Source organism: Cnephaeus nilssonii, assembly GCF_951640355.1.
Source record: "Cnephaeus nilssonii genome assembly, chromosome: 5".
Taxonomy (NCBI): Eukaryota; Metazoa; Chordata; class Mammalia; order Chiroptera; family Vespertilionidae; genus Cnephaeus; species Cnephaeus nilssonii.
This window is the reverse complement of record NC_137076.1, coordinates 24,989,630-25,015,699: the sequence shown is the minus strand read 5'-3', so window position 1 is coordinate 25,015,699 and position 26,070 is coordinate 24,989,630. Positions and strand designations below refer to the sequence as shown.

At 47.5% G+C, this 26,070-nt stretch overlaps 1 protein-coding gene and 1 pseudogene across 2 annotated transcripts in view; both read left to right on the top strand.

Annotated features, from left to right (window-relative positions):
• Positions 1–8,361: 8,361 nt before the first annotated feature.
• The window catches only part of LDLR (low density lipoprotein receptor), a gene marked incomplete at its 3' end in the record, with an annotated part of 39,800 nt that continues 22,091 nt past the window's right edge, over positions 8,362–26,070 (top strand). Inside the window, exons 1-4 of the mRNA XM_079773009.1 lie at positions 8,362–8,484; positions 17,565–17,687; positions 19,234–19,356; positions 23,202–23,585. Coding sequence (XP_079629135.1) covers positions 8,433–8,484; positions 17,565–17,687; positions 19,234–19,356; positions 23,202–23,585 — 682 coding nt within the window. The 5' untranslated portion in view covers positions 8,362–8,432. The remainder of the gene's footprint in view (positions 8,485–17,564; positions 17,688–19,233; positions 19,357–23,201; positions 23,586–26,070) is intronic.
• Positions 20,776–21,142, top strand: LOC307100249 (DNA-directed RNA polymerase II subunit RPB11-like; annotated as a pseudogene). The gene has a single exon. The product of its transcript is annotated as a DNA-directed RNA polymerase II subunit RPB11-like (transcript).

Genomic DNA, 26,070 nt, shown 5'->3' with positions numbered 1-26,070 from the left:
TATTTCTCTTTTCTTTCTTTACCCTTCCTTTTTCCCCTCCCTCCCTCTCCCCTTCTTCCTTCCTTCCTTTCATTCTTTTTCTTGCTCTTTCCCTCCCTCCCTTCCCTTTCTATTTCTTTATTTTTTTTCTTACTTGTTCTATTTTCAATTGTGGTGAAGTACACATAACCACAAAATTTCCATGTTAACCCTGATGTAAGTGTACAGCTCAGTGGCATTACTACACTCACGTTGTTGTGCAGCCATCACCGCCACCCAGCTCCACAGCCTTTTCATCTTCCCCAGCTGGACCTCCAGCCATTGAACGCTAACCCCATCCTCCTCCCCCAGCCCTGGCACCTACCACCTACTCTGTGTCTCCATGAATTTGACTCCTCTAGGGACCTCCTGCAAGTGGAATCATATATTTGTCTTTTTATGTCTAGTCTGCTTCACTTTTCTCCCTCTTTTTTTAAAAAATAGTTTTTATTTATTTATTTATTTATTTATTTTAAGAGAGGGAGACATCCATCGGTTGCTTCCCGAACACACCCCGACCAGGGATTGAACCCACAACCTAGGTATGTACCCTGCTAGAAATCAAACCAGCCACCTTTCAGCGTATCGAATGACACTACAACCGAGACACACTGGCCTGGGCTTCACTTTTTGAAAAACCACACAGTAATAAGTAATACATGAAAATGACACATCCTTGTAAGACAGAAATCATAGGAGGACATCGAGTGAAAAGCACTCGCCTCCTCAGATTGGAATCCAGGGCTATGAGCTTCCCTAAAGGGGTAACCACTTGCTACCCAGATAGCTGATGTGCAGCCTTATTTATTTATTTATTTATTTATTTATTTATTTATATTGCTTTCAAAGATAAGGGGAGAGGGAGAGAGAGAGAAACATCAATGATGAGAGAGAGTCATTGATCAGTTGCCTCCTGCACACCTCCCACCAGGGACCCAGCCTGAAATCTGGGCATGTGCCCTGACTGGGAATTGAACTGAGATCCCCTGGTTCATAGATCGAAGCTCAACCACTGAGCCAAGCCAGCCAGGCATGACATGCAGTCTTAACTGGCCTAGAGTCAGGACCTCCAGCCCACCGTCCCTCTTGCCCACACCTGCCTCCCGACCCGGGTTCTTCAGCAGGCAGGGAAACTCAGGGCGTGGGGTCTGTTCCCAGCAGCCGTGGGGAGATGTGCACCCAGCTCTGCCATCCGGGGCCTGTGGGGGGGCGGGGGGGGCCTCGCAGCCCAGGCCTTTGCAGACCAAGAACACTGCTGGCAAATGGAAACCTGGTCTTGGCCTTTCGGCCTCCTGTGGCATCTCAGCCAGAACATAAACAGACTCTGACCTCTGACCGTTCCTCATCACCTCCCTGGCCCTCCCAGGCCCCACCCCTCACCGCTCACCTGCCAATACAGTCACCTCCTCCCCGATTTCCCAGTTCCCACGCCGGGCCCCTTCAGTCTGTCCTCCTCACAGTGGCCAGAGGGTGCCTGTGAGCACTGAGTCAGGGCCATCCCTCCTCTGCTCAGACCCCTCCATGGCTCCCACCTTACTTTCGACAAAAGCCAAAGTCCTCCCTGCCGCCAAGGCACTGCACCACCCGCCCCTGTCGCCCCCCTGCCTTCGCCTCCCCCCACTCACCCCTCTCAACCGCACTGGCCTCCTTTCCACTGGAGCGTGCTAACTGCAGTCCCGCCTCGGGGACCTTGCACCTGCTCTTTCCTCTGCCCACCATGCCCTTCCTCAGCCAGGTCTTCCCTTAAATGTCTCCATCCTCAGAGAGCCCTCCTTCCCTTCCCACTGCCTAAGGCCAGCCCAGCGGCGTGAGGGATGCTGCTGATAGTCTCCGGAGCCGAGTTCCTGAGGCTAGTACACTTTATTGGATGTAAGTTATATCTCAGTTAAAAAGTAATAAAAATAGGCCCCTCACACACCCATCGCTCCTCTTCACCTCATCATGCGTTTGGTTACCCGAAATCGTCTTGCCGATTTGTTTCCTGCCTGTCTCCCCCCTGGAGGACCATCGGCCCGGAGGGGAGGGATCTTTGTCTTGTTTCTGCTGTGTCCTCAGCACCTAGAACGTTCCTGGAAACAGAGTAGAGACTCGGGACAGGGTGGTTGGATGAGGAATAAAGAGGAGAAGAGAGAGGCCCAGGAAGGAGAAGTGACGTGTCCAAGGTCACAGAACTGCATCCTTCGAGATGGAGTGCTGACTCTTCCCACTTCCGGCCGGACTTCCCCTCCCGCCGAAGCCTTCGGGCTCTTCCAGATCATCGCAGCTACTTCAGAGCCACCGGGACTCTCTGCACCTGGGAGCAGCCTGTCAGCCATGCATTTCACATGGACGTGTTTCGTAAACAATGACAAGGCGAGGACCCTTCATGACTGAGCTTGTCATTTCAGAGTTTATGTGGATTAATACCCAGCCGAGAGTTCAGTGTGAAGTGGAAGCTAAGATGTGTGAACTTCCCCCTCCTTCCTGCTTTCCCCGCCGGCCCTCACCTCTTGCCCAGGCCTCCTGTCACTCTACCCCTTCCCATGGCCTAATTAGTGAGTCATCTGCCCGATTGACCACTCTGATCCTGCCATTCCACACCCCACCCCGATGCTTCAGCTGTCCCCACCTCCATCGCAGCCCCTCGCCTGCCTGCTGGAGTCCTGTCCATCGGTGGCCTGATGGGAAAGCCACCTTCTCCTCATCCAGAGCATTCTTTAGGAGACATTATGCAGTGAAGGCAGAGGGTGCAGAGCCGTGTGCGCAGGGGCTACGCTTTCCAGAGGAAGAAAGGAGGGGCCTGTGACATGCTTACTGCTGGGCATGTGCTTAGAGTGTTTCTAGGAGGGCACACTGGAAACTGTGGTAGCCCCAGTGGTCAGAGGGGAAAGGAACTGGGGGCCTGCTCGCCTTTCGGACTTTTTACCTAATTTTTTAAAAGTTTTATTTGTTGCCCCGACTCTCCATTCCAATAATTACAGGCTGTTGTTGTTCCTTGTGATTAAGCAGCCCCTATCCAGTGGTCGGCAAACTCATTAGTCAACAGAGCGGCAAACTGCGGCTCGAGAGCCGCACGCGAGCCGCAGTTTGCCGACCACTGCCCTAACTCGTTTGGCTCAGTGGATAGAATGACGGCCGGCGGACTGAAAGGTCCCAGGTTCGATTCGGTCAAGGGCATTATACCTTGATTGCGGGCACATCCCCAGTAGGGGGTGTGCAGGAGGCGGCTGATCGATGTTTCTCTCTCATGGATGTTTCTGACTCTATCTCTCTCCCTTCCTCTCTGTAAAAAAATCAACAAAATATGCCCTAGCCGGTTTGGCTTGGTGGATAGAGCGTTGACCTGTGGACTGAAGGGTCCCAGGTTTGATACTAGTCAAGGGCACATGCCCCCGGGTTGCAGGCTCGATCCCCAGTGGGGGGCGTGCAGGAGACAGCCGATCAATGATACTCTCTCATCATTAATGTTTCTATCTCTCTCTCCCTCTTCCTTCCTCTTTGAATTCAATAAAAATATATTTTTAAAAATCAATAAAATATATTTAAAGAATTTTTTTATTTGTTGATTTTAGAGGGTGGTGGGGGAAGGGGGCAGGTTAGAGAGAAACATCAGTTTGTTGTTCCACTTATTGATGCCTTCATTGGTTAATGCTTGTATGTGCCCTGACTAGGGATCGAACCTGCAACCTTGGTGTATTGAGATGACACTCTAACCACCTGAGCTGTCCAACCAGAGATATTTTACCCAATTTTTAAAAAATTAATTTAAGAGAGAGAGAAAGGAAGAGTGAGAAAAACATCCACTTGTTCAACTTATTTGTGCATTCATTGGTTGATTCTTGTCTGTGCCCTGACCAGGGATGGAACCAGCAACCTTGGTGTATCGGGATGATGCTCTAACCACCTGAGCTACCCAGTCAGGGCTTCTTCTAGGTCTTATACCTTCTGGCCTCACCTCCCCATGTCCCCCAGGCTATTGTCCTATGGTGGCCAGAGGAGTCTGTTAAGAATATGCCTCTCCTCTACTCAGAACCTGCCATGGCTCCCAGCTCTGTCAGTGTGAAAGCTTACGTCCTCACTCCCACCCAGAAGGCCCTGCATGATCTCCTGAGACCCTCTCACCCCTTCACTTGTCTTCCCTCATCTCCCCCTTCTCCTCCTTTATTTGTGAAAGTTTAAAGAAACCCTGTGGTGGGGAGGGGCAGGGGGAGATGGAGGACATCTGTAGTAGTGTCAACAACTTTTTAAAAAAGCCCTGACTGGTTTGGCTCAGTTGGTTGGAGCATCGCCCCATACATCAAAAGGTTGTGGGTTCCATTACCAGTCAGGGCACATACCTCGGTTGGGGGTTCGATTCCTGGTCAGGGTGGGTACAGGAGGCAACCAATCCATGTTTCTCTCTCACATTGATGTTTCGCTCTCTCTCCCTTCCTAGTATCAGTAAATTTTAAAAGAATTACTTGACCATACATGCAAGAGTTTATTTCTGAGCTCTCTATTCTATTCCATTGGTTTATGCCTGTCTTTATGCTGATGCCAAACTTACAACAGAGCTCTGCTTTGGGTATCATAGCTCTGTTGTAAGTTTTGAGATCAGGAAGTATGAGACCTCCAACTTGGTTCTTTTTAAGATCATTTTGGCTTTTCAGGGTCTGTTGAGATTCCATATGAATTTTAGGATGGATTCTTTTTTCCTGCAAAACGCATCATTGGGATTTTGATAGAGATTGCATGGAATCTATAGATTGCTTTGGGCAATATTGGCATCTTAACAATATTAAGTCTTTCAATCCATGAATTCAAGGATGTCTTTCCATTTATTTGTGTCTCCTTTCTTTTAGTTTTTAGTGTACAAGTTTTTCACCTTCCTGGTTAAATTTGTTCCTACGCTTTTTTTTTTATGCTATCATAATTGAAATTTTTTTTCTTAATTTCTTTTTCGAATTGTTTTTTGCTAGTGTATGATATGCAACTTTTTGTTTGTTTGTTTTCTTGCTTGTTGTTTTACAACTTTGCTGAATTCATGCATTAGTTCTAATAGGTGTGTGTGTGTGTGTGTGTGTGTGTGTGTGTGTGTGTGTGTGTATTCAGGGTTTTCTATACATAAAACGTCTACTTCTTTTCTATCTCTTCCTTACATACTTAGGTGCCTTTTATTTCTTTTTCTTACCTAATTATGGTATCTAGAACTTCCAATCCTATGCTGTTGATTAGAAGTGATGAAAGTGGGCATCCTTGTCTTTTTCCTGATCTTAAAAAAAATTGTTTTACTTTTGAACCATGGGAATGTTCCCACTATTTGAACTAAAGGCAAATGTATATTTTTTTGTACCAGAAGTGGCCTCTGCATCCTCTGGCACTGCGTGGCCCTGTGTCCTTAGACACATCCTGCCGTGTTCTCGCTTCTGAGTTCCTTGAGGACCAAGTTTGCATCACCCCTGACCACCAGCTCAGGGCTCTCTCCGTGTTCTCAATGCAGGCTTGTTCTTGAGTCTGGTGTGCTATTTGAAAGGAAGGACTGACAGCCCCGGACAAAATTTTAATTCCAAATGATCAAAATCCCAAGAAAAGTGGAATTCAGAAACAGCACATCTCTCATGTTGCAATCACGCCCATGATACTTTCTCTTATTTTCACCTATTTGACCATTGCTACAGGCAGGCGCTGGAGATAGAAGCCATGGTTTCTGCCCTCACATGGCTAATGGGTGTTTTATGGAGGTAATTGATGGCAACCAAGTCAAGGCAGGTCCTTAATCGCACCTACTGGAAAGCGCCAAGCACCTGCAGGTTCCCATCCTTTCTCTGCTGTCGGCTGGGCCAAAGGCCAGACCATCCGCCATGGCTCACTTCTACCAAAGGCCAGACTTCCTTGGGTGGAGACTACTGAAGTCTGAGCTGCCTGGTGAATTAGAGGTGAAAACCAGGACAAGACAGGCTACCCATTAGAATAAGGAAACAGCTTTGCCTGGGTTGTCTTAGATTACTTTGCAACCAGGAACTTTCAAATGAAGTGGATCCACGGAAAGATAACTTTTTAAAAAATATATTTTTATTGATTTCAGAGAGAAAAGGAGAGGGAGAGAGAAATATCAATGATGAGAGAGAATCATTGATTGGCTGCCTCCTGCATGCCCCCTACTGAGGATCCAGCGCACAACCTGGGCATGTGCCCTTGACCGGAATAGAACCTGGGACCCTCCAGTCCAGAGGCTGATGCTCTATCCGCTGAGCCAAACCAGCTAGGGCCAGAAAGATTACTTTTAAGTGCCTAGGAGAAGGAAAGTCTTCCCTGAAGAGAAGAAAAAAAGATGCCGTTGCCACACAGAGACAGCCAAAAACTAAAAAATAAAAAAGCAAGCCCATTTATAATGTTTATGATGGCAAGTCTATAGAATTTACCAAATACAACAACTCTCTGAGCTAGTTGCAGAAGTGCAATGGAGGCTCCAAGAAGTAGTAGAAAAATTAATCAGCATGACCCTGTCCTCAGGGCATGGGTGGTGTTAGGAACAGAAGGGGCCTGGTGATTTCCGCAGGCAGGTCAAAGGGAGACTTGGGGCGAGCTGTCCTGGAGACCTTGCACCCCAGGAATGTTCTTTTCAGAGCTTTTGTGGTCCTTTTCCAGGCCTGCCCTCGCATCTAAGGAGACCTAGAGCCAAGTTCCTTTCCGGAAGAGAGCCACTTCCTGGTCACTCTTCCAGGCCTGCTGAGAAGGGCCTCCTACCATCACAAGGTTAAGGAAAAGCTGGGCTCCTCACAGAAACACAGCATGTTGTGCCTTGTCATTTTTCTGAAGGGGAACCAAACTTATGATCCTAATTGGTTGAAAAAAGAAATGGAGCATATGGTACCAGGAGTGGAATTTCATGGTGGCACACTCACAAATGTTGCAACAACTCCCAGAACTTGCCCATCCTTGTAAATTTGCCCAGGTGATTGCTAATTAACTCATCTGACCCTGACACTGAGCCGGCCAAGTAAGGGAAGAGGGCATTGTTTTCTCCCCTTTCCAGGTTGTGAAAGCTAATTCACTCACCCAAGCAAGGTTTGACTGATTCCAGAGTTGGGGCTCTTAACTATCATTCTGCTTATAAATCTCTTCCTCTGTTTTAATCACCGTTTTTCTTTCTGAAGGTTTGATTGTCCCCTTCTGCCTCTTTTCTTTTTAATTTTTGTTTATTGATATTACAGAGGGGGGAGAGAGAGAGACATCCATCTGTTGTTCCACTTATTTATGCAATGGTTGGTTGATTCTCTCCTGTGCCTTGACCACAATCAAACCTGCAACCTTGGCATAGTGGGCCGACGCTCTACCCAACTGAGCTACCCAACCAGGGCAGGGCGCTGGCTCTTTTCTGCCTTCTTTCTCTCATGGGCTTCCCATCAGCGTGCTGAGAGCTTAGTGTGCCCTGACAAGCTCAGTTTGTAAACCCCGGAGAACGCCACTCATTCTTGGGGGAACTCTCCGAGACGGCCAGATGCAGTTGTGAGCCTTTTGGGCCAGGGGCCGCTGGCATCGGCACACATCCCCAAAGAGACTTCTCATTCTGAAAGCTGCTCTCCATCAGCCCTCCGTGGCTGGGCAGTCACGTTCGGCTCTGAAAGCCCCACTCTGTTCTGATTTTTCTTTGGGGAGAGGAAGTGGCCTGTTGGTTCACCTCTTTCTCCTAAAAGGATAAATCAATATTTATGTCCAGACTCCAGGTTTTGGGTCAGTTGCTTTCGAGACGTTTTTGCTCATAATTCATCCAAGTGCTGAATCCCACAAGACAACAATCCATTGTTGGTTGTACTTCTGTAAGGATTTTATTTAAAGGCCTCATTGATTACTGTTTATACTGCGATTTTGGAATAACCATCTAAAAACTATATAGCACTAAACTCGGCTAAAACCTACATACAATTCCTAGAAAGGAAAGGGTAAGTAGAGAAAAGAGGGGGGACATTTTCCAGCATCCAGTTTTTCCGTTTGAGGCAGGGGGGAGATTGTCACTAGCCAATGAGACCTTTTTGGAAGGACAGACAATTAATCTTGGGTCACACCAAAGAGAAACGTAGCAATAAGTTGGTGGAAATTTAAAGGAGATCTTTCAGGAGACGCATTTCCAGTTTGGGGAGGCCCCGCTCTTCACGCGCTGCCTAAATCCCACAAAGCCAGGGTCCGGCCGGGAGCGACGCTGGAATCCCAGTCAGGGCTAAAGGGGTTAAGGGGCTATGTCACATCAGCGGCTCAAACTCCTCCTCTCGCCGCGAGGTGAAGATATTTGAAAATCACCCCACTGCAAACTCCTCCCCCTAGGAGAAACCTCACATTGAAATGCTGCAAATGACTGGGGCCCCGCGTGCAGTCGCCGCCGGGCTGCGAAGCCCGAGGTTGCAGCGCGGACACTGCGAACAGGGGCCAGCCGCCGGGGCCAGGGCGCTGCTGAGAGCATGAGGCTGTGCTGGCTCCCCGTCCTGCTCCTCGCCGCGGAGATGCCTGCAGGTGAGGCTGGCTCCAGGCGCCCGCACCGGGTGTGGGTGAGCCCCCCGAATTCCCGGAGCCCCTTTGGTAATTTTTTTTTTTGGGGGGGGGGGAACAGCGAAAAATCACTGCATCCTTGGGAGACGTGGGAAAATGGCACAAAGTCCTCCCAAACAGCTGGAGAGAACGCTAAGGGGCGCGAGGGTTTGGGGAGTCAGAGGAAACGGGATGCGGCTTTCCCCGCTAGTCCGCTCGAACGGGGATTCCCCTTGTCTCCCTCAGACCGGGAACCCGGTCTCCAGCACTGGGGAGGGGGACCCCGTCCCAGAGTTACTGTAGGGGCAAAGGGTGACCCGAAGTTCGGCTTCCCCGCGCCCGACCGCGGGCAGGAGTAACCGGGGCTCCAAGTCGGCTTTGTGCTGCCCGCGAGCTCCGCGCATCTGGGAGCCGAGCCGAGGGCATCCTACCCGGCCGCGGCGCGCGCGCTTCTGCCCTAGGCCAACGCCTCCCACCCCGCCCCCCGGCCTCCGGCCCGCCCCCGAGCCCCCATTGGGCGCAATTCAAACAGGCGAGCCTAGAGTCTCTCCCCCTGGCCAATGGGAGGCGGCATCTGCGGAGGCGCGCGCGGCGCGGGGCGGGACTGGCTCGGGGTTCGCGCCGCGCCTTGTGCTGCATGAGGCGGCCGCAGGAGATGCGATCCCTCGCGTCGGTCCGGGGCGCCCGTCACAAAGGAGACGGCACTGCCCGGGCCCTGCAGCCACCTCCGCGCGCGAACACGAGGCGCCCGCTGAGCGCCGCGTTCCCCTCGGCGAACCCCGCGGTTTCCTCCGCGATCCGTGCCCAGGCCTCCATTCCCACTGTGTCTTCGAGGCCGCCCTCGCCTCGCCCGCCCGGGGCCCGTCGCAGTGTCTCCGGGCCGCCTGCAGGGCCTCGGCTCCTCCCGAGGCTGAAGCCTCGCCTCAGAAATGGGGCCGGTCGGGTCCGGGCAGGGACTGGGAAGGCGCGACACCGACGGACCCCTCAGAATTGCCTTGTTTGTTCAGCGGCTCCAAAGTGGGTTCAGTTGAACTTGCCGCTCTGACGATTTTTCACTTTAGGGGGTTTCAGATTTAGATTTGGGCAAGAGGCTAGTTGGTGCACCGTCCTGAGTGGCTTTAAATGAGCTGCCAGAGCCATAAAAGGATTGGGGTTTCCCGATTCACAGGATTGCAGGAAGCTTTTTTTTTTTTTTTAATAGGGGAGGGGGTTGGCTTTGGGGAGCTTTGAACTCTTGACCTATGGGATGGTGCTGGGAGGGGGGCAAGGGAGGGAGGTTGCAGCCTCATAGCCGAGGACTAGTGTAATGATTCAGCCAGCAGTTGTGAAGTGCAGGGACCCGGGCTTGGTCAAGAGACACTTGACTATCCTGTAGTTCACATGCTGATCCACTCCTTCCGGGGGTGGGGTGGTGGGGAGGGGGTCATGGCAGTGAAGTCTGGGGCAGGATGTGTTTTAGTTTTTTTTCTCTCCCACTGGTGGCTGGGGAGCGGATGGGTCTCCTGTTCTGAAGGAGGCTCTGAGTCCTCATCCGCTCCCCAGACAGACCCTGGCAGCTACTTCTCTCTTCTGGTGCAAACCGGATGCCGGAGCAGCCCGGGTTGCTCCTTGGCTGTCTTCAAAGCATCTCAGGTGGGGTGGGGGGGATCTCTTGTTCGTTTCCTTTGGAAATGAAAGTAGTTGGAATCTGAGCTGCAGGCTTTCACTTAGCCAGATCAATGTCCCTTAATAGTTGTCTGATGATGGAGCAAAGATGTAATGGCTACTGTAAGGAGAAGGTATCTTAAGACCGACAAACGAAACAGGCAATTCCATAGAATATCACAGAATCTATTTCCTTGAGGGAAGATGGGGTCAGAGTGGAAGAGACAACCCAGCAGTTTTCCACTAAAATTGTTCTCCGCTAAAGACTCCTGTTACTGCACATTTTTAAATATTATTATAACGTAGGTACTAATTAATGATTGACAAGATCAAGGGACAATGAGTACAGTAATGCTAGGAGCCATATATCCTGGTGGTCCATATTATCACTAGTTTGGTATTCATTTCTGTTGTCATCTGGTCATTATTAACATAAGTATTTTAAGGAACACAGATACTCTTTAACTAGAAGGGTTTTTTTTTTTTTTTGTCTTGTTTTAAATGTTTTTATTGATTTCAGAGAGGAAGGGACAGGGAGAGAGAGATAGAAACATCAATGATGAAAGAGAATCATTGATCGGCTGCCTCCTGCACGCCCCCTACTTGGAATTGAGTCCGCAACCTGGACATGTGCCCTTGACCAGAATCGAACCCGGGACCCTTCAGCCCGCAGACCGACACTCTATCCATTGAGCCAAACCAGCTGGGGTTAACCAGAAAGTTTTGATGTGCTTACTAAGGACATCAATTTAAGCAAAGGTCATTACATGAAAGGACACAAAGATGGAGATGGTTTTTTGTTCGCATCTACATCTATGTAATAGTTGTGTGCAGAGTATCAAATATGCCAAGGGCACACCCCAACTCAGAGAACATAGAGCATCCTGTAAAGAGTTGTATCTGCCTTAGCAACTTCTTCCAGGGCAATAATGGGACAAGATAGGGAGAGCTTTTCTGAGGCTGGGAACCTTTAAGGGGAATTACGTACCTCATTCTGTCTTTCCAGGCTAGTCTTGCTCTTATCTGTGGGGTTCCTCCCCTGATAATATTCAATTCTAGATGCCTTTGTTGCTGGGTGCTTCGATAGTCCCTTAGCATTCCATGTTGAGTACGTTAATAACATCCACACTTTGCCCAGCTGTCAAGCTAGTGACTGTTTGTTGCTGTGACACTGTGGGAGTAACCGCAGTGAACATTGACAGGGACAGGCTACTGCTCCCCAAAGTTGCTGGCAACAAAGGCAACCATTGAGATCACTCCTGGGGAAACTACCTTGGCACCCGAGTTCGGAAGAGAGCACTGGTAAATTGATTTCTCATTCATCTTCATTCAGCTGAGTCTGTTAGCTCCAGGCATCTCTTCTTTCCAGGAAATGATTCTATCTATAGTTTTATTTCCCTCACCACAGCCACCTTCAGTATGTTGATGTAAGAACCTGCAAAGAATTTTTTATGAGTTTATTTGGGCCAAAATGATGACAGTTGCCAGGAAGCAAAACCTCACCAGACTGAGCAAATGCTCCGGAAAATGGCAGTTTTGTAGTTTATTTGATACATTAGAATCAAAGTAGGAGGGGGGTGGGAGAAAGCCAAGCGGGAAATCTCTGAGACTGGGTAAAGACTGGAAAACCGGAGAGACACGTGCTTCTTTCACATTGGTGGATACAGGATAGTTAACAATTAACATTTACAAAACATAGACATAGTGTTCCTAGAACAAGATGAAGATGAGGGGTTCTGTGGTCTCCTGTCCTGGTGCAGAGGTTGTGCCCTAAGAGGTCCGGAAAAGAAGATTTCTCTTACTTTTTTTTTTTTTCTTTAAAAAAAAAAAAGAACACAACGAATTTACGTGTCATCCTTGCGCAGGGGCCATGCTAATCTTCTCTGTATTGGTCCAATTTTAGTATCTATGCTGCCAAAGTGAGCACACTATGACTTTTCAAAGATATGTTATCTTAGATGCAAAAAGACAGCAGACAGTCTCAATTAAGGTAGATAATGATCTTTGTCAAGGAAGCTACAGGCCCTGACTCGCTTTTAGTTAGGAATTCTTTTATGTCAGATCATCCTGTGTGGTGTGTGGTTACTTTCAGTCTCTGAGTTTGTAAGGCCTGCCACGCGGGCCTCCCAAGCTTTAATTTAGTCACGTTTAGTCTGTGGCTCCTTCGTCCACAAGCAGCACGGGACAGCAAACATCGAAAGCATTTACTACCTCATTTGTGTGTGGGAGAAAAAGCAGAAATGTGTCTTCTCCTTTTCTGTTTCGACAACTTTGTTTCTGATTTGTCACTCATAACCGGAGCAATTTAAGGGCTAGAATTTAGAGATTTGGGGGGGGTTGGGTTGGGTGCAGTGCTTCAGTAATTTTAGGCATCCCCAGCAGGAGATCTAAAAGTGTGTGCTCCCTTTTGCTGTTGCTGAAATTTAAATGAAACTGACATGGGAAATCCAAACCTTGCCTCTGCAATTGGGAGGAAACAAGGTGTGCGGCTCCTTTGGGCGGTAGTGATCCGAACAGAACTAGTCCTGTCTACCCCGGGTCACCCGTCTGATGTGTTGTATCTGCTGCTGCCTGTGTTGTGGTTTTAAACATTTTTTTTAAACATTGATTTATTTTTATTTTTTAGAGAGAGAGAAACTGATTTTGTTGTTCCACTTATTTATGCATTCATTGGTTGATGCTTGTATGTACCCTGACCGGGGATCGAACTCACAACCTTGGATTATCTGGACAATGTTGTAACCAACTGAGTTTTCAGGCCACGGCAGTGCTCCCGGTTTCTGGTTGCCGTTCCCACCAGCAATATGCTGGGACTTATTTCTCAGCCAACCGCTGTCTGACTGTACCTATAACAATAAAATCCATCCACTTTTCAGACATTGTCTGGAACTGATGGCCAGCCGTTGGATGACCTGGTCTGATAGAAATAGGTAGTGGTGGGGTCCTGCTGTTGGTGGGGTCTTCAGCCACCTGTGGCCAGCAGATAGTTAGAGAACTATTACCAGGTGAAGGCTTGATGTCCAGGAAAGGAGTTTAATGTTGTTGTTGTTGTTTTTAAATATATTTTTATTGATTTCAGAGAGGAAGGGAGAGGGAGAGAGAGATAGAAACATCAACGATGAGAGAGAATCGTTGATCGGCTACCTCCTGCACGCCCCCTACTGGGGCTTGAGCCCACAACCGGTATATACCCTGATAGGGAATTGAACTGTGACCTCCTGGTTCATAGGTCAATGCTCAACCACCGAGCCACGCAGGTGGGGCAGAATGTATTGTTTTTTATCTTTATCCCTCTTTAAAGGGCCTTAAGATATTACTATTATTTCCAGTGGCTCCTTTTATTTGTAAGCTAGGTCCTTGTGCAAAGGTCGGGTGGTGAGAGCATTGGTGGTGTGGACGAAAAAAAATGGTTCTACAGAAAGTAACCTCACAGGACGTTCTGATCATAAACTCCTAACTTGTCAGGTCACGGTGGGAAGTCACACCTCAGGCATGTAACTTCGCAAAAGGCTTGTATTTGCCTTAAGCAAGCCCTGTCAGTTGTTTCTGTGCATCTAGATTAAGACACCTTTGAAAAAAGCATAAGCACCCTCAAGAGAGCACATAATCTTGTTAACTGTCCTGCAATCCAGTCCTCCCCTTGCTTTCTCCCACTTTCCTGTAATTTTACTGACGTTTGGGCTTCACTCTCAAATACATAAAAGAAACGGCAACACTGTCAGTGCTGCCCAGCATCTGAGATCTTGCTTCCCTGGCTGGTGGCTCAGTGGTTGGAGCATAGTCCTGTGCACCAAAAAGGTTTCGGGTTCAATTCCCAGTCAGGGCGCGTATGAGAGGCAACCCACTGATGCTTCTCTCTCACCTCTCTTCCCCCACCCCCCACCCCCCCGCAACACTCCCACCTCCCTCTCACTCTAAAATCAATTAAAAAACAGCAACATGTCCTCCGGTGAGGATTAAAAAAATAAAAGATTCTCTACAGGTTTGGATGTTCTTATGTCTACAGGGTAACCAAAGCTTGGCTGGCAATGGGAGGAAGGGGATGATGACAGAAGCTCCTCCTCCAAGATCCTCATCACCAGTGCCCCTAGCCTGAACTTCCTATTTCCTTTTTTTCAAAGATTCCTCAAATTCCGATTGCTTTTTTGCCCACCGTGTGTGCCACAGCAGCCAGAAGTGTCATTTCCTGCCTTCGGCACGATTACGATTATGATTCAGCTGTTTGTCATTGGGTGTATTGTAGAGGCACCTCCAAAGGAGACATCCTGTTCTGATCAGTGGTTGGGCAACACCACTCTCAGTACTGAGGGCAGATTCCAAAGCTCAACTCATTCCCCTCTTCACCCCCTCTCTCCTGCTCTTGTCTTGGTCACCTGGGCCTTGGAATGAACACTTTCCAAGTTCTGTTGATTCTTGGAAATAGTCCTTGTTTTTCTCTCTCTTTATCACCCCTGTCTTCCTCTGAGGCTCCCTCATATCTCTCCTAATCTCATCTGACTGGTTTCCTAATCTTTGGCAGGAGCATTGGGATTGAACTGTGAAGACCCAGAGTGGTTTTTTTTTTTTTTTTAAATTTAGATATAATAGACATACTATAAAATGGATAGATATGAAGTGAGCAAAAGTTCAGTGAGGTTTTTTTTAATTGAATTTTTATCTTTTTAAAAAAATATATACTTTTATCGACCTTAGAGATAGAAGAAGGGAGAGGGTAAGAGAAATGGAAACGTTGATTGGCTGCCTCCTGCATGCCCCTACTGGAAGATCAAGCCTGCAACCCTGACTGGGAATCAATCCGGAGACCTCTTGGTTCCTGAGGCCATGCTCAATCACGGAGCCAAACCAGCCGGGCTAATTAAATTTTTAGAGAGAGAGGAAGGGAGAGGGAGAGAGAGAAACATCGATGTGAGAGAGAAACATTGGTCAATTGCCTCTCGCACACGATCTTTCAGTGCATGGGAGGACACTCAACCAGTTGAGCCACACTGGCCAGGACCAAGTGTGTGTGTATTAATTTCAGAGAGGAAGGGAGAGGGAGAGAGAGATAAAAACATCAAAGATGAGAGAGAATCATTCATTGATCAGCTGCCTCTTGCACACCCCCTACTGGGGCTTGAGCCAGCAAGCGGGTATATGCCCCTAACTGGGAATCGAACGAACTTCGACCTCCCTGTATCATAGGTCGATGCTCAACTACTGAGCCATGCCGGCTGGGCCAGTGAGTTTTTATAAACATCTGTTTCTATGTAATCACCTCCCATTTGCATATAGATTATTTCTAGCCCTTCAAATAGTTTTCTTCTGCCCCTTTCTGTAATTTAATTACTGCCCCCACACACCAGAGGCAACGGCTAATTTGAATTCTAATTTAGATTAGTTTTGCCTGAACTAGAACTTCACATAAATGCAGAGTACATACCCTTGAACAAAATAAGTCAGACACAAGTAATGTTCAGTAAGTCATGTGTTTCGATATGTTTATCAACTATTTGTCCCTTAAAAAGGGCGGGGGGGGGGGAGGAGGGCGTTTATTGATTTTTTAGAAAGAGAAGTAGGGAGAGGGAGAGAGAAACATCATAGTCTGCCTTCTGCACGCCCCCTACTGGGCATGTGCCCTGACTGGGAATCCAGCTGGCGACATGGGATGTTGCCTAAGCAACTGAGCTACCTGGCCAGGGCCAAGATCTTGATCCTTCCTCTTCAATGCCCAGAATGAAGAAGGAAAGGCTGCTCTCAGGGGCAGGCTGAATCATTCAAGTATTTACTCTCTCCATTTCTTTTTGTCTGAGGTTTCTCCCAAGAATGGAATAACTTTCTGTAGATGTGAAGTCTGCTTCAAGTTTGATGCATGTACCAGTATAAATTACCTTTGTGCAAAATGAGCTAATGACTACATTTTGCACAAACCATTAAACGATTTTTTTGGTTATAGCTAATGCTCAAAATCAATCGATAAAAGGAAAAGACTTCTTACAAGGATAATAAAACATATAAGTAACATAGCCATCCATCAAAACTCATATTTTATATTCTATTTGCCTACAGAACATCTGACTCCTGAGGAAAATCCTAGCCGTTCTTATTGTTTTTCTCTTACTTCCTTATTTATTCAATATAAAGTATGCTAAGATAAGCCAGGTCAGAATTTGTATTGGCCTCATTGTTTTAGTTTACATAGGAAATCAAAGTTTATACTTTGAGCTTAAAAGATTATTATTATCAGGCAATAGACAACCAAAAAAAGTTGGCTTTGATTCCAGTTTATACCTAGCACTGCATTCTAATTTAAAGTATAATATTCAAAAGGAAATACAGTCAATATAATTTTTTTTTGTGTTAATCCTCACCCGAGGATATTTTTTCCATTGATTTTTAGAGAGTTTGGAAAGGAAGGAGGAGGGAGGGGAGAGAGAGGAACATTGATTGGTTGCTTCCCACACGCACCCTGACAGGGGCCAGGATCAAACTTGCATTCCAGGTATGTGCCTTTGACAGGGAATTGAACCTGAGATCCTTGGGGATGCAGGCCGATGCTCTAACCACTTAGCAATGCTAGCCAGGGCACAATCAATATAATTTTTATCTCTTTTCCAAGGTGCAAAAATCACTTATTTTAGGAAATTTCCCAGACACTTACTTTGTCTTCATTTTTATCTAAAAATTCGAGTCTTTTTTAAAAAAATTGATTCTGAGAGAGAGAGAGAGACTGACACCCTATTCCACTTATTTATGCATTCATTGGTTACTTCTTGTATGTGCCCTGACCTGGGATCAGACCTGCAACCTTGGCATATCGGGACACTGTTCGAACCAACTGAGCTACCCGGCCAGGGCCCAAGTCTTTTTCTAGGAAGATTTTCTCTTATTACACCTAAGGCTACTGTTTCTGTTCCATTTCTTTTGATCTGACGTTGAGATATTTGATTACCTTTGTTGCTGAGTTTCTGCTCTCTGGCTTCCACATTAATAATTTATCATAATTTTTCTTTCCATTTCCACTCTACCTACTGGAGAAAACTCAAGTTTTAATAAGTTTTCAGTGTCAATTTTTGTCATTATTGTTTCCAATACAGGCTTATAATATGCTAAGTAATTTTCTTTATAAATGTGCATGAAAGTTCTAATATTTTGTCCCCAGATCCCAATGAATTTGTACTTTGAACTCAACAAACCATTATGTCAAAGTCTTAAACTTTGTTGACGAGTCTCACGTTTGGTTGTGTCTTTTTGCATCCTCTGCTATACTTTTGGTTCATGAAATTTAACTTGTTTCATTTGTACATGTTTTATTTCCTGGGAACCAGACTGTTATGATAGGGTTATATTTCTGGTTTGTTCTTTAATTGGCAGGAAACAGACATAGGTAGTGTGGTCAGTTTCTGATCCTGGCACTGAATATTTCTTCCCCTTTTCTCTCTTAGTGGAAGGCAATTGTGAGAGAAACGAGTTCCAGTGCCAAGATGGGAAATGCATCGCCTACAAGTGGGTTTGTGACGGGAGTGCCGAGTGCCAGGACCAGTCTGATGAATCCCAGGAGACATGTAGTGAGTCCCCTTTGGGTGTTACACCCATCCCAACACTTAAAAATACACACACACACACACACACACACACAAAGATAATATGCTAATTAGACCAGACTTCTTCTGGATGACTTCTTTCTGGACATCCTTCCTCACAAAGCTGGCCCAGGCGAAGCCGCCCATGGTCCCAGGCACCTGTGGCTGTGGCCGGCCCAGGCGAAGCCACCCCCGGTCCCAGGCCAGAGGGAGGGAAGCCTGGATCCCGGGTGCAGGGGCTGAGGCAGAGGCGGTTGGGGGCGATCAGGCTGGCTTGGGAGCAGTTAGGGGCGATCAGGCAGGCAGGCAGGTGAGCGGTTAGGAGCCAGTGGTCCCAGATTGGTGAGGGTGCAAGTCAGGCTGAGGGACCGCCCCCCCCCTTCATGAATTTCATGTACCGGGCCTCTATACACTGAGTGGCCAGATTATTATGATCTCTGAATGCATAATAATCTGGCCACTCAGTGTATATCCTATATAATAAAAGGCTAATATGCAAATTGTCCCCTCCACCAGCAGGCAGGCTGGCCGGACCCCACCCATGCACGAATTCATGCACCCTGCCTCCAATATATATATATATATAATAATCTGGCCACTCAGTGTATATTGATTTCAGAGAGGAAGGAAGAGGGAGAGAGAGATAGAAACATCAATGATGAGAGAGAATGCATGCCCCACCCTGGGGATTGAGCCTACAACCCAGGCATATACCCTGACTGGGAATTGAATCATGACCTCCTGGTTCATAGGTCAACACTCAACCACTGAGCCACACCAGCAGGGGCCCCAACCCTTTTTGATGATAGCAGGGGACAGATGAGGTGGATTTGGCCATTAGATTGATATGTTCAACCATGAATTGGGAGGTGGGGAGCAAAGATATTACTAGAACATCCCTTGAACAACTCTTTTAAAAAAATTATTTTGAGGGGAAATTCACACAAACAAAATTAACCATTTTAAAGTGACCAGTTCACTAGCATTAATGCATTTGCAATGTTGTGCAACCACCACCTCCATCTCATTTCAAAACCTAGCGTCTGATTTTTAACAAGCTCCATTAAATTTTTACCCAGGAAGGTGGGATTGGTACCTTTTTTCTGAAAACTCTGGGTTCTAAAATAGATCCAGAGACACAGAATAATGGAACAGACTATAGCATCTGAGGGAAGGCTCTGGATTCTAAAATAGATCCAGAGACATAGAAGCATGGAACAGAGTACAGAATCTCAGCGGGAAGGTGGGGGAGAGTGGGTGAGTGGGAAAAGATCAACCAAAGAACTTGTATGCATATATGCATAACCCATGGACACAGACAATAGGGTGGTGAAGGCCTGGAGTGGGGTGGGGTGGGAGCAGGCTAGAAGGAGTCAATGGGGGGAAATGGGGACATATGTGATATTTTCAACAATAAAGATTTAATTTAAAAAAATACACACAAAAACTGGGTTCTTCCTTGCATGGCTAGGACTGGGGAAGTAGACTGGCCTTCCCTTCGAGTTAAGACTCAATCCTGTTTCTCCCACAGAGTCTGTCACCTGTAAGATGGAGGACTTCAGCTGTGGGGGTCGTATCAACCGTTGTATTCCTGAATTCTGGAGATGTGACGGCCAGGTAGACTGCGAGAATGGCTCGGACGAGCAAGACTGCTGTAAGTGTGGCCCTTCACTGGCAGCCCACATGCCAGAATGCCCATGTAGCCCGATGGGCTTCTGGCTGCTCTCAGAGCTTGTTCCCCAAGCAGCCCTGCCTGGTGTGGATCAGCTGCTCTTCACTCAGCTCCACCTCCTGGGAGCACATGCCAAGCCCCCTCCCTCCCATTGAAGCCCATCTTGGCTAGAAGGTATTGCAGCAAGTAGTGATGGCGCCCTCTTAGGGTTATCTGCACACTCGGTGAGGTTGTCCTTGCCACATGGCATATGCTTCCGTCAGTGAGCCGCTATGACCACTGTCAGCCACCCCAGGAGGCTAAGCACACAGTAGATATTCACCTACCAAGACTCACTCATCCAACTAACCACTAAGAAGAGGAAAGCTTCACCAAAGAAACAGGCTTCTTCAAAGAAACAAGGCCAAGAGTCCTGGAGGGGAGTTCCCTTTGGAGCTGGGTGTCTGCCTTGGCTCTTTGATTTTATGTATTACTAGTAGCCCTGCGCACGAATCCGTGCGCCAGTAGCTCTCTGCGGAGCCTGGCTGCTCTGTGCCTGCTGCCCAGAGGCCCTCCGCGGCCAGGGTGGAACGCTTGCCTCGTTGCCTCAGCGACGAAGCAAGCATTCTGCCAGGCCACTCACACTGCCTGCTCTCAGCGGCCGCCCCCCTGGGAATGGGGGACTCCTGTGGGGCTGAGAGGACTGGGCGCCGCCATCTTGTGGCTATGGGCGCTGCCATCTTTGTGACGGAGTGACAATTAATTTGCATATTACCCTTTTATTAGATAGGATGGTTATTGTTTTTTCACTTGTGTAGATTTTTTTTTTCAAAACCAAAATAACGGAAAAAATAACTAAGATCACATTAACTCTTCCAATTCACAAAATATAAAAGTCCTTAAGAGATTTTTAAAAAGATTTTTAAATTGATTTTGAGAGAGAGAGAGAGAGAGAGAGAGAGAGAGAGAGAGAGAGGAACAGAAACATCAATGTGAAAGAGAAGCATGGCTTGGCTGCCTCCTGCACATTCCCCAACCGGATATCGAGCCTGAAACCCGGGCATGTGCCCTGACTGGAATCGAACCTACAACCTTTTGATGCACAGGACGATGCCCAACCAATTGAGCCACACCAGCCAGGGCCTTAAGAGATTTTTAAAAAATGTGTTTACTTACATTTACCTTAGAAATACACAACTATATATACAAATAAATAACCTTCATTAGTAGTCATCTAATGAAATGACTTCTGGGGGAACATTTTAAAATAAAATGGATAAGTGTTCTTTTCCAGACACTCTTTTTAAATTTTCCTTCCAGTTTCATTGAGATATAACTGACATATAACATTGTATAAGTGTAAGCTCTGGAGGTGGTGGTGGCCGCAGGTGCGACTTTGGAGGTGGCCGTGGCACTAGGATGATGAACGCCCCTCCAGCCGTCAAGCATTCTTGCTGTTCGAAAGCGGGAAGATCATCATCAACAAGGACACCAAGGTATTCAATGCCTGTTTTTTCACCATCAGCAAAGATCGTACACTAGGAAACATTATTAAATCACAGCTGTTGAAGGACCCACAGGTGCTCTTTGCTGGCTACAAAGTCTCCTACCCCTTGGAGCACAAAATCATCTTCCGTGTGCAGACCACACCAGACTACAGCCCCAGCAGGCCTTCGCCAGTGCCATCCCAGGCCTCATCAGCAAGCTCTTTCTGCTGGAAGAGTGATTCCAGGTGCCCATCAAAGACAAGCAAGAAGGAACTGAAAAAATTTTAAAGAGAAGGAACTGAATAGTAGGCTGGAAGGGGTCTTGCTTGGCCAGTTCCTACCCTGCACTGGGACCTTCTGTGGGCACCAAGTGGAGGAGAACAGCTTGTCCCAGCCACGGGCCTCCTTAGAGACATCCTGGAGAGCCCCTCCCCCCGACACCAATGTGACTTGTACACAGATTCTGTAGCATCTTCCTAATAAAGTGTGGCAGGAAAAGACCCGGATGTGAGCTGAAGCTGAGGTGACTTCACAGCAAATGGATTGTCAGACTCAGTGAAGGTGGATTACTTGACTCAAGGGCATTCAGGTGCCACATTTTGGAGTGCATTGGCCCAGAGACCCAGATTTCTATCTGAAAGGGTGGCAGGAACAAACTCATTCTGGACCAAGAACTGGGAACGGGGCGGGGGGGGGGGGGGGGGGGGTGCCAAGGAGGCAGTCTTGAGCAGAAGGGAACTGAAAACTTGTGTGCTTCCATGAGTCTGTGCTGGAGAAGCTTTAGCTGCCAGGTCAGCCCCTCTCACTCAGTGCAGCAACACCAGATGGGGCCCACAAACAGCTTTCCCAGGCTTCTCGCTTTTTAAAATATATATATTATATATATAATTTACTTCAGAGAGGAAGGGAAAGGGAGAGAGAGATAGAAACATCAATGATGAGAGAGAATCATTGATTGGCTACCTCCTGCATGCCCCCCTACTAGGGATTGAGCCTGCAACCCCAGCATGTATCCTGCCCGGGAATCGAACCTTGACCTCCTGGTTCATAAATCGGCACTCAACCACTGAGCCATGCCGGCAGGGCTCTCAGAGTTTAATAAAAAATATTCACCAATGAAAACAAACAACAAAAAATATCCATGAAAGTTTAGAGTATGACTTGAGACATGATGGTTTGATACACATATATATCTGGCCTCTGTACTAACAGGTTTCACCTCCATTGACGCAACCAACTGCAGATTGAAAATATTGCAGGGGGAGGAGAGAAATTCCAGAATGTTCCCAAAAGCAAAACTTGAATTTGCCATAAGCTGAGAACTATCCCAAATTTATGCAAATGAAGTGATGTGTAGGCATAACCTGCTGTGGCCTATATACAAATACAGCTTATATGCAAATATAGGTTTTATGCAAATACAGATATATAAGGGACTTGATTGAGCATTCTTGGATTTTGCTATCTGTAGGATTTCTGGAACCAATCCCTCTAGGATACCGAGGGATGATTATATTGTGAAATGATTACCACAGTAGGGTTACTTAACATTTCTATTGAAAGATGACAGAGGGCCGGAGAACCAGGACACAGGCTTTATTGGAGGAGAAGACCCCTGCCGGGCTGCCTTCCAGAGGAGAAAGCACATGTGCAGGGGTGAAGGCGCCTTTTGAGGGGAGGGAAGGGAAGGGAAGGGACGGGGCTTAGGGTACTCAGCACATGCTGATTGGTGGTTTCATATAAGGCACATAATTAGGGACTTAGGAATGGGGGGAGGGGCTTAGGGTATTTGGCAGGTGCTGATTGGTGGTTCAATGTACAGTCCTTATAAGGTGCCTGGTTAGGTGTTCAGGAATGTTCGGACTGCAGGTGGAGTTTACGTCATACTCCGTCCATCAGTTGGGGGAAGGGAGGATCTATCATCTATTAACTCACATAATTACCGCTTTTTTTTGGGGGGGGGGAGGGGGGTTGTCTCTTTTAATAATAATAGCAAACCCTTAATCAGTACTTCCTGCGAGCCAGCCCAACCTGAGAGCTGTACTTACTAGTCCTGATAATAAATCCCTGAGGCAGGAGGGGCCCAGAATGGGGGGGGGGGGGGCACCGGGACCACTGGTGGTCCGTGAGGTCTGAAAGGTTGGCGACCGCTGGTTTAAGGAAACCTTTGGAGCAGCAGTTGCCACCTGGAGAGCCCGAGGTTCCCAGCCCAGGACCCCTGACTGCTATCTCCCGCCTCTCCAGGGACCACGTAACGGGTCTGGCCTCCCTTCCCTCAGCGTCTCCATCTGTGGAATGGGCTTGTGTTGGGAGGCAGGGGCTCCCAGTGACCAGGTCTTCATCTCCTATCCGTCCCCACAGCCCCCAAGACCTGTTCCCCAGACGAGTTCCGCTGCCGGGACGGCAAGTGCATCGCCTCAGAGTTCATCTGCGACTTGGACCGAGACTGCCTGGACGGCTCCGACGAGGAGTCCTGCCCGCTGCCCACCTGCGGCCCCGCCAGCTTCCAGTGCAACAGCTCCTCCTGCATCCCTGAGCTGTGGGCCTGCGACGGCGACCCCGACTGCGACGACGGCTCAGACGAGTGGCCGCAGAACTGCGGGGGCCGCAACACGTCAGCCAGGCACGGGGACAACCCCTGCTTGGCCAGCGAGTTCCTCTGCCGCAGCGGCGAGTGCATCCACCGGAGCTGGCGCTGCGACCGCAGCCCTGACTGCAAGGACAAGTCCGACGAGGAGAACTGCGGTAAGGGCGCCCTCCGCGCCCCGTCCCCGTGCTTCTAACTGGTTAAACGATTTCAAATCACTTGCCTGTTTAATTAGTCTCTCTTTAAAAAAAAAAAAAAAAAAAAATATATATATATATATATATATATATATATATATATATATATATATTATTGATTTTTTACAGAGAGGAAGGGAGAGGGATAGAGAGTTAGAAATATTGATGAGAAACATCCATCAGCTGCCTCCTGCATGCCCCCTACTGAGGATGTGCCTAGCAAACAAGGTACATGCCCTTGACCGGAATCGAACCCGGGACCCTTCAGTCCGCAGGCCGACGCTCTATCCACTGAGCCAAACCGGCTGGGGCTAGTCTCTTTTTTGAGAGGGGAGTAAGCCACAGCTGCAGTATTATTTTGGTTCAGAAAGAATCCTGGGCTCCAGGCCTGGATGGGGGCGTGGAGCTGTGTGACCCTTGGCCAAGGACGCCACCTCCCTGCGCTGTGGTGACCTCCCCTGTCGAATGGGGCAATAGCGTTGGCCTTGGCGGGCCGGGATTAGAGTCCATTGCCACCCAATAGGACTTCCTGTGTCTGTACTGCCCAGTACAGTAGCCTCTCGCCAACGTGGACAGTGCAACCGGAGAACAGAATTCCTGTGTCGGAGACAGAGCAGGTAAGGGCTCTGGCCTGTGTCAGTGCTCCTTGAACCCACAGGCCGCTATTTCGAGGCTGGCGATGTGGAGTCACTGTGAATCCAGAAGGAATTTCCCTTTTTCTGTGTCAGTTTCCATAGAGTTGTAATCACCAATAAGATGTAATTGGACCTTCGAAAGTCACCTTTTAAAAACAATGCATGATGTTGTATGTGGTCTGTTCGAAAACTTAACACAAGTTCATTTAATCCCCATCACTTGTGAACAGGCTCCCCCCACTCTTTACAGATGGGGAAACCGAGGCACAGAAAGGCCGAATTATTATTATTTTTTTAAAATATATTTTATTGGTTTTTCACAGAGAGGAAGGGAGAGGGATAGAGAGCTAGAAACATCCATGAGAGAAACATCGACCAGCTGCCTCCTGCACGCACCCTACCGGGGATGTGCCCGCAACCAATGTACATGCCCTTGACCGGAATCGAACCCGGGACCCTCCAGTCTGCAGACCGACACTCTATCCACTGAGCCAAACCGGTTTCGGCCCGAATTATTTTCTGAGGACACATACTTGAGAAAACGAAAAATCCCATCCTCCTATCATTTTAACTGTCATCAGAGTTTAGGCTTCGCTAAGGTTACCTTTGGTTGTTATTGTTTTTTCTTTGATGTGAAGATATACATATGGGTTAAAAATAGGATCATTCCCCTTTTTACATATCACAGCAGACCAAGTGTCCACTTGAACATACAGAGTGCCAAAAATTTGGATATATTATTTTAAAGGTGGAAGGGGTTCATTCTGCTCACAGATTTATTATCTCTTCTCACTCACATCCTGAAATCAAATTTTTAAATTGTATACATTTTTATTGTGAAATACAGCCCAAAGGAAAGTGCATAAAAGAACATACAGCTTAATGACAGCACAAAGCAAATCCTGTGTGAGGTCAAGGGCTGGCAGTACCCTATTCCGTCACCATGTACATCCTCTGAGTTTTAATCGTAATGTCTTTTATCACATGGTTTCATGTCATCAATATTTCATATATTTGTAGTCTCAGTCATTTGAACAACTGCATTATACTCGGTGGTATTGATCTGATTTATCATGATTTACTTGGCCTGTCTCTGTCTAGATTGGGACCACATCATTGCTTTTCTGTTGAGAATGGCTCCTTGGATTTATAGTTTTCTTTTCTTCTTTTTTTAAAATATATTTTTATTGATTTCAGAGAGGAAGGGAGAGAGAGAGAGAGATAGAAACATCAATGAGGAGAGGGAAACATTGATTGGCTGCCTTCCGCACGCCCCCCACTGGGGATCGAGCCCGAAACCCCGGGCATGTGCCCTTGACAAGAATCGAACCTTTCCGGTCCACAGGCGATGATCTATCCACTGAGCCAAACCAGCCAGGGCTATTTTCTTTAAAAAAAAACCACACCCTGTTTTCATTGATTTCAGAGAGAGGAAGGGAGAGGAAGACAGAGATAGAAACATCAATGATGAGATAGAATCACTGATTGGTTGCCTCCTGCATGCCCCCTACTGGGGATTGCGCCCTCAACTCAGTCATGTGCCCTGATGGGAATCAAAATGTGACCTCCTGGTTCATAGGTCAATGCTCAACCACTCAGCCACACTGGCTGGGTGGGTCTATAGTTTTTAATGACTTATGTGATCTAGAAAATGCATATGAAGCAAAACTGGAGAGAAGTCTAGGAAAACCTTGATAGCTGTGGTGGGATATTTGGATTCCGGGTGCTTTCCTCCCCTTTCCAATTTTCCAAACTTTGCTTTGTTACTTTAGTAATAATTTTTCATGATTCTTCTTCATTAAGGAAAAAAA